The following is a 16,342-nucleotide window of genomic DNA, read 5'->3' as shown; positions in this document are numbered from 1 at the left end:
ATATAATATTAAAAAGCTTTCTCTGTCTCTACTTTACTCTAGTTGCTCAAGAATCTCTGGAGCTTGAAAGCTTTGTGCAAATTTTTTCTTTTTCTTTCTAACAAAAGTTGTTATTATTATTATAGTAAAAAAATTTCAGCGGCACTGGGAAGAAAGTGAAAATTCATTTGAGGAACTGCATTAAATTTTATCAAGTTGGCTCAATATTCGAGACCGATGCATTAAGCATTAAATAGGACCAAGTTGAAGTAACAGGGCTGGGCCCCAAAGGGACTTTAAAGGACCAGGGAGGAAGAGTTCCTTTGAAGTCGGGTCCATAGAAGTATTTCACTTCCCTTAACCCTTATTCTCCTCTCTACCCATGAAATATACATGCAAGGCTAGAAGGTGTGCACAATGTATTCAGGGTTGGCTTTTTTTCTTCTGCTGATGCTAAATCTTGAATTGCATTTACAAGATACAGAAATAATACTGTAATAATCCCTTTGGTTCCTGCAAGGCAGAGACTACTCACTTTGTTAATTACTTTCATTATTTGTGTTGTGAATGAATAAAAATTACTAAGCCTAAATGCAAAGCAGGTTTTGGAAGCCTGCACATTTGATTGGTCCTTAAACAACGAACAAGGATTGGTTCATAACAAGCCCTGATTGGCCAAGCTTAGGACACTTCTTATTGGTTATTAGTTTGAACTTGATGCACTTAGTATTGGTTAATAGGGTAGCAGCCAACCCTATAAAAGGGGCTACTGCTGCCCATGAAGTCACTGGTCAGATGTCTGGTCTCCATTATTCTCCAAACATAACAATTTGGTTTTCAGAGTAGACAAACTGTACAGATAGTCCTTGCTTACCAATGGCCTCATTCAGTGACCATTTGAAGTTATGATGGTGCTGTTTCTCAGTCACCTGATCGCCATTACAGGTAGTACAGTACTTGCTGTCCTGTGATTGACCAGCTGTTTTTCTTTTCTTTCCCACTTGTAAAGGAGAAAGATGGGAGAGGAAGGGATTACAAGAGAGTAATTAGGCACACAACGGGAAATACACAAGGATGTTTGTGTTACACGCTCCAGACTGCCTGTGCCAGTGCATTGCTTTTTATGTGTATGCCACATTTTTTTGCTTTCTTGCTCTCTTGTAATCGCCAATGAATGCAAATGCAAACTTTAATTCCTTTCTTATTAATTATCCAGCAACAGGAAGAGCATTTCAAAGTATGAAACTGTTTCAGGTTTCATTCTAGCTATCCCAGAATTGGGCGGAGCATTCCAAAGCAGGGAGTGGAGCTGGAGAAAAGGAAAATAGAGGCCCAATCACCCGATTTCCCATTTAGCAACCACTTCAATGAGCAACATAGTTGCCAGTCCCAATTGTGGTACCATAATTGAGGACTATCTGTACTTTTTGTTAATGAATTTCCCTAAGATCTGCCAAGGTCTCTGATATAGTGATATTTTATATTCAAATATATTGTGTTCCAGCATAAAATCGTGGTTAAGAGTTTTTCAGTCTATGGGAATTGAGGAATTAGGTTCTAGAGACTATGGCTTTTCCTCTTTTTCCACAGGCACTTTTCCCCCCCCCAAATGGTCTTCAAAACATGTTTGACCATTTTTCTCATTCGGGCCTAGTGAATCTTGCTGGCTCAGCCTGATCTGATATGGCTTCATTACTTTCAGATGTGTATTAAATTGCAGCTAAAGAGAGATTTTTTGAGCGGCAGGATAAGAAAATTCTATTTGGTAAGTGGACTATAAAGAGAGAAAAGCTTTTTAAAAAATAAATTTTAAAGATTTATTTTTAATCATGCCTTTATTATTTTTCTAAATAACTCAAGGTGGGGAACATATTTCCTCCACAACAACAACTCTAAGAGGTGGGTTGGGTTGAGAAAGTGGCTCAAAGTTACCCAGCCAGCTTTCATGACTAAGGCAGGACTAGAACTTAGTTTCCTAGTTTCTAGTCCGGTGCCTTAATCAGTAGATCAAACTGGGTCTCTTTACTGTCATTCACAGACCAGACACCAGGAAATCTCTAATTTCTAATACTTTTGATATTTATATAACTCACCAAGAGTCAATTGCAAAGGAGAATGGGGAAAGCAGAAGTGTGTGTGTGTGTGTGTGTGTGTGTGTGTGTGTGTGTGTGTATAATTTACTATTTAGTAATTGATCATTTTCCTCTAAGAATTCATTTTATGCTAAAAAAAAATCACTAGCATGTAATTTGTGTCAGAGTAGTCAATACAGTGAAGTCCTGGAAACACGCCAAACTTATTCCTGCCAAAATTATTTGAACCTTTTCCAGCCAAAACTCTTTTCTGTCTTCACTCACATATTTGTCATTGTGTTGTATAGTTCTATTTTTGCTAGAAAACAAGGAAGAAGCCTCTTCAAAGAATGTAGTAATCCTACACTCGGGCTCCCCTGGGTAATGACATAGAGTCAGCTAATTCTTCCACAATGGCAGCCAGACAATCCTTGTGATCTCCAGGCTTAAAACACATCACTATGAGAAGACTTCAGGAAACCAGTCCTTCTAAGGATTTAGCATTTAGAAGTGTTGGATCAACCATATAAATAATGCAAATAGACATAGAAGGAAAAGTACCATTAGCTAAATAAATAAATCTACTTTTACTTCTTGACTCTCACTTACTTCGTATTTGGAACTTATTGTTACTCCTTCTATCAGATCAAAATGGCCACCAACATCTTGTTCAATCTCCTGGCCCAAAATGACAAGGACAAGAACCATGAAACCAAGGTGAACATCTTAGGTCATGACAAAGCTAGGGAGGGATCCTCAGGATGAGCTTCATCAAGTCTACTGTGCACAATATAACGAAGAATACTAATAAAAATTCATAGTGCTATGAATGTCATAGTGCTGTAAAATCCATACTACTCTGAAGCATTCTACCTCTTTATCTGCCATGATAACATCTACACATGTTAGAAATCCAAGTCCAAAAAAGATGAAAAAAATGTCTTCACCGTACAGGAAACATAAGTCAAGGAAGAAAATGTGTTTGAGTAACATAGTACTTCAAAATAAGCACTACAAATTTATGAGCATGTATGCCAATGCATTGGGGGTACAAAATTTGACATCACAATCCCCCCTTTTTTAACTGGTTCTGCTCTTACTTTATGCTTTCTCTCTCAAATACACATGCATCTTTTCTATAACATGTAGAGGTTCTATACATTTTTTACAAAAATAAAAATTAGGAAAGAACCTTGTAATTTTAGGACTTGGCAATTATTTACTATATACCAAAATGTAATTTTTCAGGCCCACTGACCTTTCAGAAATATACAGGGCAAATACTGTTATTGATTTAAATCTTACAATGAAAAATAATTTTAATTACTCTGTAGTATGAGCACACAAGCTTTCCATATATTTAGAATACAAGTGTTTCATTTCCTACTACTCTTAGAGATGTACTACTTAGTCTGCCTTGAGAGTGACAGTGTTAATGACAGTTACTCCTTCTAAGGAGTGACATTCACATATCACTGTTTTTTTCTTATTATTACACAAGACAGGCACTAGCCACACTGAAAGATTACTGCTAGAAGGAAAATGACCCTCCTCCCACTCCTTAGACTTCAAGGAAAAGTCAACCAATGGATGCTAGAGAGATGGCAAAAGAGATTCTCTTCAGTCCTTTAGCAGGAGAAACTATATGGTCCGAGGTTTCATAATTATCTAAAGCCAGAACCAGTGATATGCTAAAATATATTAAATTAGTTCCTAATTTCAAGAATTTATAATAGAAAAAAAAAAAATCAAGAAAAGCTCATGTCTATCCAAATAGTCTGGAAGAAAAAAAAACCTCACCATGTCATATAAGTATAAAAGTTTAGAAATCACATCAGTTACAAAACGATCATTTCACATATATATCTGTGCTGGACTTCATGTTTAAAACATTCAAATGGAGATGGTTCATACTGGCTTTAAGGGGGATTCAGATTTCCTTAGAACACATCCAAATAAAGAGTTTGCATAATGTATTTCAGTCAGAACTGAATTAGATGAAAAGTGAAATGTCTTCAAGGAAAAGCAAAGTCCAGTTGACTTTTGAAAAAGCACCTTTAATATAAGCAAATATTAATAATATAAGCAAATATTTTGCTTATATTATAAATTCAATTTCCATATGTTAATTATATCAAAACAGCCTTGTAGATTTTTCTTTTTTGTGAATAAATCTATCCCTTATATACCAAATTTTAGAAAGGGTAGCAAATAAAGAGTTAACTTGGTATCCAATTCCTTTTATTTTATAAAAATAGTATCACAAACCTGTACCAATATTTTTTTATTTGGCTTATTTTGTAATTGTGGTGTGTTATCTATTAAGATACAATGGACCCTTCCATTTTTAACTCTGGGCCCACAATTAGACTACCTGCTAAAATTCTAAACATGGAATTATTTTAAAATATAAATTATACATTTATGTCCAGCTAGGATCCCAATAGCTTAGTAATATTGTTTTTAAAAATAGCACAGGTGAGGGTGGGGGAAGGAAACACACATATTTTTGGCTTAAGTATGGATTTCAATAACAGGTTTTGCCCCAATAATTGGACTTTATGCTTTAGCAGTTAAAAAAATACCTGAGCAGGCATTTTTGCCTCATAAATTTAAAGCACATCAATGGATTGCAAGAATATTAAGGGGAAAAAATTATTAAAGGCCATGCAAGATTGAATTCAGCCCAACCCTACTTAGGGCCTTTATAATGAGCAACACTGTTTTCGGTATATATCATGAACATTTCCACTCATGCATGTACATTGCTAGATTTTTTTTCCAGTTTTTCAAAAGTCTTCAGCCTTAAAAGTCAACCCTCTACTTTGTAAGAAATAGGCTACCGAATATATTCTTAAAAAGATGCAGAAAGGGGAAATCAAAAGATTATTGTAGTGTAATTAAGACTTTTTCCTCCACAGAGATTTTATATGGCGGTATGGGGGGGGGGGGCATAGCAGAGTACTGTGGTGTGCATACATGGTGCATGCTACTTTGTGTTGTCTTTGTGTTTTGTTGCTTGGGATGAAGATCCAAGACAAAGGCATAGTTGGACTTTTGGAGTCGATTGGAGGGTGGGGACACCGCCAAATTTTTCTTAGAACTTCTGATGTGCCAGGAAAAAATTCACTGTTTTATAAGACCTGGTGCTATAGTCTAAATCTCCAAAGACAGCATAATAGCAACAGTGCTATATAATTTATTTTATTTATTTATTTTATTTTGTCAAGCGATTATTAGACAACAGGTATAAGTATAAACATGGTTATTAATACATGAAATGGATATGAATAAGAAAAAAAAGCAATAGGACAGGGACGGTAGGCACGTTGTTGCGCTTGTGCATGCAATGTTGGTATTCAGCTGATATTTATAACCCGAATACTCTGTACTTCTATATATGAAAGCCCTTTAAACTTCCATTTTGGAAAAGATCACCCCATCTCTCTCTTATTTTGCAACTTTTCCAAATCCACGATAAAGGGAAGGTTTCCCCTGTCCAGTCATGTTTGATTCTAGGGGGCATGCTCATCTCCATTTCTTAGGGGAAGAAGCCAGAATTGTCTGAAGACACTTCTGTGATCATGTGGCTACCACGGCTATATGCTGAGGCACACGGAACTCTGTTACCTTCCCAGTGAAGTGGTACCTATTTTTCTACTTGCATTTGCATGAGTTTGAACTGGTAGGTAGGCAGGAGCTGGGGCAAGTAACAGGAGCTCACCCTGTCACGCAATGCTCAGGTCCTGAATCCAGTCTGTGAACTTTCCAGCTGACAAGCTCAGTCTCTTTAATGGCTGAGTCATCAAGGAATATATAAAATCATTATAACTTGATTTGGGAGCACAATCCCACCTGGGTGTAAAACTTATTGGGAATTACATGATAAATGATTATAAAACTCTCCTGGCAAACCGGATTTCAAAAATAGTCTAAGTTGTGCTTGGATCATTTGACCCGGTCACCGAGTATTATGTATTCTGATTGGCAATAGCTATCTATTATTTCAGACAGGGATCTTTCCCATTGGAAGATTTGTGTGCTTTGACTCAATGTTGACATCCTGCAGTTTTCTTGGAAAGACTTCAGAAGTGTACCAGTTTGCCATTTCCTTTTTTCTAGAGCTGAGAGAAAGGGACTGGACCAAAGTCACACAGCTGGATTTGTGTCTCAGACAGGGCTAGAACTCACAGTCTCCCAGTTTCTAGCCTGGTACCTTAACTACTATACTACACTGGCTTTCATTAGAACAGGGGTCTCCAATCGTGGAAACTTAAAGACTTGTGGACTTCAACTCGCAGAAATCTGGGAGTTGAAGTTCAGAAATCTTAAAGTTGCCAAGGTTGGAGACCCCCGCATTAGAATATATCTTAGAGTAATACAAAGAAGAGATTTCACACTGACCTTCATTCCTTCTTTGGTGAATGGAAGTATTTTGTATAAAGAAGCAATGTAAGGTTATTTATTAATTATTTATTAAATCTATATGCCACCCAACTCACCATCGAAGCAACTCTGGATGGCTATGTTTCTGTTTTATTAGCTTTTGCTTAAATTTTAGAAAATGTTGTGTATGCGTAAACCTACTACTAAAATTTGAAGCTCTGCCAATGCTCAAACAACTGAGGACTTTGGGTCTGCTTGAGAGTTTAATTGAATGAAAATATAAGCCGATGATAAGTAAGTATAATAAATGAACAGTTTTGTGTATAATTTATAGATGTGTAACCTTCTGCTCACTGCTTATAAAAAGAATAAAAGATAGTAAACATTCATAATAGTGGAGCTTCATTTTTCCCCATATTATTATCTACAGGCATATACCAATATGATTCTTTTTTCCCCAAATTGCTTATGCAGAATATTTGAGAACACAAATAATAACTGCACTTACCTTGGTCACTTACCATATTCCTTCATTTGCCCAGCAACTCTGCCCACAAGCCAGCTGCTAATACGCGGTAAGCCTTCTATAGCTGTTTTAACTTGCCTCGATAATTATTCTCATTTTAAACTGAATTAATATTCCACACAGAGTTATTGCATCTAATAATCATTCCGAAGCCTTGAAGGCTACAGCATGATTTAACGTTACCCAGATAAACTGACCTCTAACCTGATGGTGTTTTGTAGAGCTTTTTTGCACTGCTCAGCTGTGTGACTCCTGGTTGATAACTTTGCCTTGTAGACATTGCCACAAAGCTGAGAGAACAGCTTACTTGTGGATTCATTCCATGGGGCAGTTCTAACTTTTAAAGCTGGCTAGAAAAAGGGCCAGGGAAAACCAGCTCCTTACCACTACTGATTGTCAATACTGATCACTTGGGAAAAAAGACACAGGATGGAAAAGTTAACACTTCAGCTCACATTACAGGTACTCCTTGAGCTATGGCCACGACTGTTTACAAAACAAGACAGTTGTTAAGTGAGGTTTGCATTTAATGACCTTTCTTACCATTTCACAACCTTTCTTGCTACAGTTGTTTAGTGAACGTACGTAGTCGATAAGTTAGTAACACAGTTGTTAAATGACTCTGGCTTCCCCACTGACTTTGCTCGCAAAAGGTGATTGCGTCCCTGCAACTGTTATAAATACATGCCAGTTGCCAAGCCTCGGAATTTGGATCACATGACCAGCTGAGGAAGCTGCAATGGTCATAAGTGTGAAAAATGGTCACAAACAGAGTGGTATTCAGCAGGTTCTGACCAGTTCAGAAGAACTGGTAGCAGAAATTTTGAGTAGTTAGGAGTAGTTAGGAGAACCAGCAAATACCACCTCTGACTAGTCCCGCTCCCATCTATTCTCTGCCTCCTAAGTCCCAGCTGATTTGCTGGCTGTTTTTTCATTGCCCTGCACAGGAGAACGGAACTGGAAAGCAGGTCAGTGGGGTGGGAAGGAAATGGGATTTTGCAGTAACCTTCCTCTGCCATGCCCACCAAGCCACGCACACCAAGCCACACCATGCCCACCAAGCCATGCCACGTCCACCAAGCCATGCCCACAGAACCAGTAGTAAAAAAATTTGAATCCCACCATTGGTCACAAGTCTCTTTTTTAGTGTTGCTGTAACTTTGCATAGTCACTAAATGAATGGTTGTAAATCAAGTACTATGTGTATTGGAGAACTTTTGTAAAGGCTCACAGGTGTGGCATAATGCATTCAAAGATCTAAATACTGCTAAAATGATATTAGATTTAAGATGTCATCAAAGTACCACATTGCCTATTTTTGTTGAAACAAATTAACTCAGCTACCTGTCTGCAAAACTACCCTGCTCATGCACAGTCATTCCTTTTCTGTTTGCAGGTGTTTTATTATTCTATATAAAGACTTCAAGTGACTCTTTTTGTACAGCAGAATTAGCTGGTTGATTTTGGGAAAGTTCCCATTACATAATATTTCTGTTTTGTTTTTAAAAGAAATGTGCAGCAGCTGTTATACAGGCCTCATCATTATTATTTTCAGAATTATAAAGGAATGCTATTAATGAAGTAGGCTAGATAGGATTTCATTTGTCTAGAGCAGTCCTGGTGCATAGTTTGCACAGCCATTTTAATAGGTATCTTAAAAATAAAAGAGTGGTTTGTTCCTGCAACATTTACTCAGGACAAGCTTCTTTTTCCATGCAGGAGTTACAGAATATAATCTTGGAGTGTTGAACTTTTCATCTGAAAAAAAAAAAGGCATTTTAAAAGCCTGTGTAAAAACCAAATCTATTTATCAGGATATTAGCCTTTTCCCTCACCTTTTAAGCAACAATTATTCAGGCCCTAAGAATTTATAATACACAAGCACACATGGCATTGTTTAAGAGAAAAATGTACATCTGTGAGCAGAAGGGATATATTTGAATCTAAAGCAGATGAGAATGCACCTATCTATGTTTTCACACAATAAAAAAAGAGCTACACATAATATTACGTGTAGACTGCTGCCAACTGATTAAAGGCTTGACGGGTTATTAATAAAGTATCCCCTCTAACATGCTTATTAGTTTTTATGAGATAAGCTCAGCACATCCAAAACTGAGAGATATAATTGTGGAATTAGGATAAAAACAAAAGGCAAATGTTATTAGGAACAAACCAATCATCTGATCTTTATGGTGAAACTAGTACCCTTATTCTAAGTTTACATTCCACTGGCTGCAGTTTCACTTTTACTCAAAAATTATATGTATGGTATTCAGCTTTGTTCGGGTATTTTCCCACGTCATTATAATTGTGCTTTTTTGTGAGTCAGACTCACAAAAAAAGTTTGACTCACAAACGAACACTATACAGAAGCCTGATGATGGCAGATGAGATTCTGCCGAAACATTGCTACAACTTTAAAAGCACAACTATAATGACATGGGAAAATACTCGAACATATATATATACCTGTAAGAACACAGGAGCAACAAATCAAACACTTCAATCAATATCTAATAGTAGACCATGCTATTAGGAATCAACAAATAGCAATGAGAAGGCTCTTTAGAAAACTATAACACTGAGGCAAACAGCTTCACCAATAATCCTTATGAGTAAATAAACTTTCTGTCAAGTTAGTTTTTTTTTTTTTTTTGGGGGCAATAATAGAGAAGTGACTTACCAATTCTTCCTTCAGGATATTTTTCCAATTTGTTTAATTTTTATGTCAAAATTACAATCCTGATATTTTTCTGTTGATCCCCTATCTAAGAATGTGTGCATGTGTGTCTTATTTATTTATTCATTGGGCGTATATGCTATTCAAATCACAGAAGCCTCTAAGAAGAATACATGCCCAATAAAGCAGATAAAAACAAATTATATAGCAAAGTAGCCTCAGCATTGCTAATAATGCTGTCCTGTGCAACACTCCCTTTTGTAGAAAGGATGAAAGGAGAGTATCTCAGACTTCCAGACAAATGCTTGAGAATCTAAGGTTAAATTGCTTTTTGAAAACTCAGTGTAGAATTCGAAGTTCTATTCTAGATGACCGAAATTATACTATCCTCAGGAAGAGACGTGGAGAGTTTCTTTCTTCCAATTCTTAATGATGGGCAGAAACCATGCATATGTCCGAATCCTAAGCCATGTAGGGCAGTAACATTAACAACCAACACTTTGAATTGTGTCTGGAAACAAACTGGTAATCAATAAGCAAATCAACTAGGGCCCATAACTGTCTAAGGCACAATTTTCTGGGTTTGTTGGTGTTTCTGGGTGGTTTTCATGGCAGCCCAATGAAAAGTAGTCCACACTGAGATGACAGGCATGTGGACAGTGATAGGCTCCTGTTCCATCAGTTGCAACAAGATGGATAGTGCAAAGCTTCTAGTTTCAGCTGCTACCTTTGAGCAGAAGCTGTTAGTCCAGGAGGACCCACAGATTATGAACTGATTCTGCCTGGGAAGCATGACCTCATTCAGAATTAAAAATATACTAAAGTCTGCCCATGCTCAATTTTTTTTTAGATCAATCAAGATCAGTTCCTCCACTAATTCCTTCTTGGTAGTGTTCCTTTTTTATACAAAGCTTTCATGTAAACAGAAATAGGAGTCATTGAGTGAGAAACTTCAGAAACCTCCATACTTGAATGGCAGAAGTTTAAACAGTATATTACTGCTCTTTTTAAAAAAAGATATTGAATGCATCTAGTCATTATCAGTTCAAATATAACCTTAAACTGTATTTACTGTATTTTCAGTAAAACACATAGACTACGTTCTGATAATGCACTGTTAGCTAATTGTAGTTTGGATGTGAATGTGGCAGAGGTTTGTTTTCTGAGTTCAGGCTTGCAAACATAGCTTGTTTATTAATTTCTATGTCATCCAAATACAGCACAATGGCTTATTCTGGGCAGAATAAGCTAGAAGAAGAACCAATGTTTTATTTTAAGCTTTTTGGGAGATTATTCTGGTTAGAAGAAACTACTGCACTCTATTTGGATGACAAGGTAACTTAAAAGTAAGCCAAGGACATTTGTAGCTAAAACATAGTTGGCCAAATTGTCCAAACCGAACCAGCTTAGAGCTCAGGCTACAGACTAAGCTAGAGATAATCTAAAACAGAAGTTTTCAATCTCAACCATGTACATGCATTACGGCGAAGCATGCAAGCTTAGAGAGATGCTTATTTCTGAAACATTAAACCATGGTTTTACATTACCTCCAAACACAGTGATTATTTAAACACAGGATGTTATTGTTTTTGCAATCACTGTGTCCTGTTTAAAAATATAATATGCAATTATAGATAATAATTTGATTATTTTGCTTTCCTTTGAGCATTCAGTTTTATATGTGCGTACCTGAAGTTAATTTCAAAAATGCCAATTTACAATTTGATTAAAGTTGGTGTTTTTCAATTTAGTGTACAGTATTGCGGGATTTTAACAATGTAGGCTTAGGGATACCTAATCAGAAGACCAGTGAGACTTACTTTCAGGTAACTATGTACACAAATGCATCCTAAATCTTTCTTGCATACTTTACAAATAAGGGCAATCAGTTTCCAACCATCACATTTATGCTTAAAGCATAAGTAACCAGGATAATCAAATGGAATACAATTGTGGCATAATCCATATCTCAGAAAATAGCCAATAAATGCTGCTTGTTACTTTCCCTAATGTAGAAGTAAACTATTCTGAAAATCCTACAGTTAAAAATGAACAATGTTCATAAATGAATTTATTTAAGGACAGTGTTTAGCTAACTGTATCCTTCTTGATTTACTATTTTAAATAATGTTTATTTTCAATTCAAGTGGGAGAGCTAGGAATTGTACTAATTTCAGAATAAAACATTGAAATCCTAAAAAGTGTTGTTGTAAGTCATATAACTCTTGCTATGTGGTAAAAAAAAATGTACAAGAGAAACATTGGTGAATGTTTAAAACTACAGGTATTTTCTGGCTTACAACATTTTATTTAATGACCATTCAAAGTTACAACAGCACTAAAAAAAAAAAGTGAGTTATGACCATTTTTCCCACTTTCAATTTTTATAGCATCATCATCCAAATTCAGACACTCGGCAACTGGCTCATATTTATGACGATTGCATCATGCGTTCATCACCTTTTGCGATCTTCTGACAAGCAAAGTCAATGGGAAAGCCAGATTCACTTAATAACCACGAATGAATGAAGGCGAAAATATGGATAACGCTACAGGATTCAATCTAGGCCGGTCACTGGGACCAGAGGTTTACTTCTCTGAGCTTTCAGACTTGTGCTGGAGCCCACCTACTAGAGAAGAATTCCCTGAAGATGGGCTCCAGCACAAGTCCGAAAGCTGAGAAGTCAAAACCTCCATTCCCGGTGACCGACCCAGATGGGATCCTGCAATTTAATAACCATGTTACTAACTTAACAGGTGCAGTGACACCCTCAGCAACTGTGGCAAGAAAGGTTGTAAAATGGAGCAAAATTCACTTAACAAATGTCTCACTTATCAACAGAAGGGTTGGGCTCGATTATACTCATAAGTCAAGTACTAATCGTATTCAGGAAAAAAAAAACATTTTGGTAACATAATTTCCTCTCAATTCCAGTAACATACAATGTACCTAATACATTACAAGGGAGGCTCTGAGCAAAGAAGTCATGCCTCTCTTGTTTTGTTTTTTTAACCCTGGAGCTATCTACCTGTTGGTGAACAGGGTTCCTACCTGAAGGATGTAACCTCGAACATAGTCGCGAAGAGTCCAGCCCAAACCATGAAGGATGTGCAGTACTTCTTCCTGTTTCAATACACTGAACAGTCGATCAAGCAGAATCTTCAGTCTCACGGGCACAGCCTGAGTACCGTATAGCATCAAGCTGCTGATGTCGAACACAACGTTGGATTGCACAATCTCCACTTGAGTTGGATGGTACAAATGCTGAGTGCTAAGCTTGTCCAAAGCTGAAAGAAGGAATAAAGACAGAGAAAGGTGAAGTGAGGACAGTGCATTAAATTGAATCTATTATTATTAAGATTAAGATATCTAATCTTAATATATTATTATTATTAAGATTAAGATATTATTATTAAGATTATTGAGGTAAGAGCCATGATGGTGCAGTGGTTAGAGTGCAGTACTGCAAGCTATTTCTGCTGCCTGCAATTTGGCTGCCTACAATTTGGCAGTTTGAATCTCACCATGCTCAAGGTTGACTCAGCCTTCCATCCTTCCGAGGTCGGTAAAATGAGGACTCAAAGTGATGGGGGAATTATGCTTATTGTAAACTGCTTAGAGGGGGTTGTAAAGCACTGTGAAGCGGTATATAAGTCTAAGTGCTACTGCTAAGTGCTATTAAACTGTACTGTTCAAACTACAATTTTAGGCTACATTAAAAGAGCATATTACACCATAATAACTGAAGATAAGATGCACAAAATACACATTTAAGCGCACTGATAGCAAATTCCTGACTAATAACATTTCATGTTACTCTCTCAACAGAGTGCATTGTACAATATATACTTTCTCTCTTCTGCCCATGTTAAGGATAAAACTATTTAGAAAAACAAATAAATTTATACACCTAATTATCTACCACACATAGCACAACTCTGTTATTCTGTTACACACTTTTGTATGTGTGGTAGATAATTGGGTATATAAATTTAGTATCTCTTTCTCTAAACAGTTTTATCCTTAAGATAGGCTGAAGAGGGAAAATATCTATTTGCACAATGTACTCAGTTGAGATATAGAAATGAAATGAAAAAATTAAAATAATGTCGGCTTTTTAACTTTCACTTAACATTTTGCTGTTTGAAACTGCATTTTAATACATATGTGCAAATTCATTTACACACAAAGACTTCACCCAGTAATCTCTCTGGCTTCCCCCCATTTCCATTCAAATAACTTCAAAATCAGTTCAACTGTTTCTTGTTTTTATTTTTTTATTCTGAAAGATTCAAGAATCCTTGATGAGGGGTAACATTTAACAAAATGGACTTCTTTATTATACTTTTTAAATGCAATTTTGTCAGCTTTAAACATTTTCTTGGAGGGAGTCCTCTTCCTCCATATGCACTTTGGTATCTTCTTTGCTGGTAGTCACTGGAGAGCTCATGTACTCTTGATAAATTGCTTTCTTCTATCCCAGCATAAATGCCCTTATCATTTCCCTACTGGCTACATTCAGCACACTTACCCCCTGGGACACTTTGTCAAAGAATACCGGTTTCCTCATATTTCATTCCTTGCTCCTGATTTGTCTGATCTTTCCTATTTTAGCTGTTTAGTCAACCTTGAATAAATAGGTTTTTAAAAATTAATTTAAAGTTCACAAAAGATAAGGGATTGGCAAGCTTGGGGACTAAAGTCCTCTGTCTCTTCACAGAGCATTCGCTCTGCAGGAATACGAAAGGAAGTATAAATGCACATACCATTAATTGTTTGATTTACTTCAATTTAAAACCCTTCCGTCACTAACAGTCAAGGAAAACAATGTAATTATGGAATTGATACAATACATAACTATAACTCATTATATTTAAACAGTTTGATCACCTGATAAAAAACCCTAAGAACTATCTCTCCCTCTCTCCTCTCTTTAGTCAACCTTCCAACTGTAAGTACCTATTCCTTTTTTGGTTTACTTTAACTCATCACAATTATATCACTGTGATCTATGAGCCATGGTGGAACAGTGGCTAGAATGAAGTATTGCAGGCTAATTCTGCTGACTGCCAGTAGTTCGATTCTCAATGGTTGACTCAGCCTTCCATCCTTGCGAGGTTGGTAAAATGAGGACCCAGATTATTTGGGGCAATATGCTAGCTCTTAGAGAGGGCTGTAAAGCATTATGAAGTGGTATATAAGTCTAAGTGCTATTGCTGTCTACCTATACCCTGAAAGTAGTGGACAATATAAATATGACCGTGCAGCAAAAGCTACATTTTTCAGAAAATAATATTCTTTTGATTACATATCTAGTACATGTAATTTGACAACTGAACCATGCAAATGCCCTTATTGTGGCCAAGAATGATCCATTTTCTCAATGGATTGTAGACCTAATCATACTGATAATACAAGCAGATTGTCTATATATGTAGACTTTATATAGGTATAGGTATAACAAAATATGGGACTCATTTATACAAAATAGAGTACGTAATAACTTACAAATTAAAAAATTATAATAATTATAATAATAATAATAATTATAAATTTAAGAACGACTCTGTCTCTGTCTCTGTCTCTCTGCCCCTCTCTCTCTCTTTGTGTAGAATGATTACATTAGACAATTATATAGAGAAATATAACTTTTTACAGGCAATCCTCAACTTACAACCACAATTGGCCCCAATATTTCTGTTGCTAAGCAAGACAGTTGTTAAGTGAGTCTTGACCCCTTTTATGATATTTCTTGCTACAGTGGTTAAATGAATCACTGCAGTTATTAAGTTAGTAACACAGTTGTTAAGTGAACCTGGCTTCTCCATTGGACTTTGCTTGTCAGAAGTTTGCTAAAGGGGATCACACGACCCCGGGACACACTGCAACCGTTGTAAATATGAACCAATTGCCAAGCATTCGAATTTTGATCGTGTGACCATAGGGATGCTGCAATAGCAGTAAGTTTGAAAAACAGCTATAAGTCACTTTTTTCGGTGCCGTGGTAACTTCTATCACTAAACGAATAGTTGTAAGTCAAGGACTACCTGTATTGTTATAACAGCATATTTTTTATTTTATTTTTCTGTTTTCAGTTATTTTTTTAGGGCACTTGCTATGTATTTTTAACAATGTATGTATCTTTGTGCTTTGTTTGGTTCTTTTGTTATTATTTAAGGTATTTCTACGTCCCTTTCTTACATGACTTCCTCTAGACCCTGCATGGCACTAAAGCAGCAAAATCAGCCACTGCCAGAGTTTTCACCTGCACAAAATTAGAGATCACTAAGTAGTGATTTTGCATTTCTCCTTTCTCATCCCTTCTTGATATTCAAATTACCATGTCAACAGGATTGAAGAAACCCAGGAAAATCACCCTCCTAAAAGCACCTGAAATTTATTGGAATAATCTCTTGTGTTTATGTTCCTAGGGATGCTGTTGTAACTGGATCCCAGGTGCTGATGGAGTGGTAGGACATATACCCCTCCCCTGCCCAAAAATATATCTCCCTATAACTATTATCCCATTCACAATGAGAAAATGAGGAACAAGTGATGAATCTGAACTGTAGAACTTCACAAAATGCTCTTTTATTTCTGAAAATGCAGCTAGTCTTCAGTTAACTATCACAATTGGTACAAGCAACCTCCACCGCTAAGCATCATGATTGCAAAGTGAAAAAAAATATTACATG

At 36.4% G+C, this 16,342-nt stretch overlaps 1 protein-coding gene across 3 annotated transcripts in view; it reads right to left on the bottom strand.

Moving 5' to 3' along the window:
• Positions 1-16,342, bottom strand: part of BNC2 (basonuclin zinc finger protein 2) — a 448,066-nt gene that overhangs the window by 106,231 nt on the left and 325,493 nt on the right. For all 3 annotated transcript variants that reach the window (XM_026680262.2, XM_087957651.1, XM_026680261.2), the window contains one exon: positions 12,699-12,934. In XM_026680262.2, the coding sequence (XP_026536047.2) occupies positions 12,699-12,934 (236 nt within the window). The remainder of the gene's footprint in view (positions 1-12,698; positions 12,935-16,342) is intronic.

This window comes from Notechis scutatus, chromosome 2 (genome assembly GCF_049901735.1).
Source record: "Notechis scutatus isolate UNSWTSFEM ecotype Mainland chromosome 2, rNotScu1.2, whole genome shotgun sequence".
NCBI classification, from domain to species: Eukaryota; Metazoa; Chordata; class Lepidosauria; order Squamata; family Elapidae; genus Notechis; species Notechis scutatus.
This window is presented reverse-complemented; position numbering and strand designations above follow the sequence as displayed.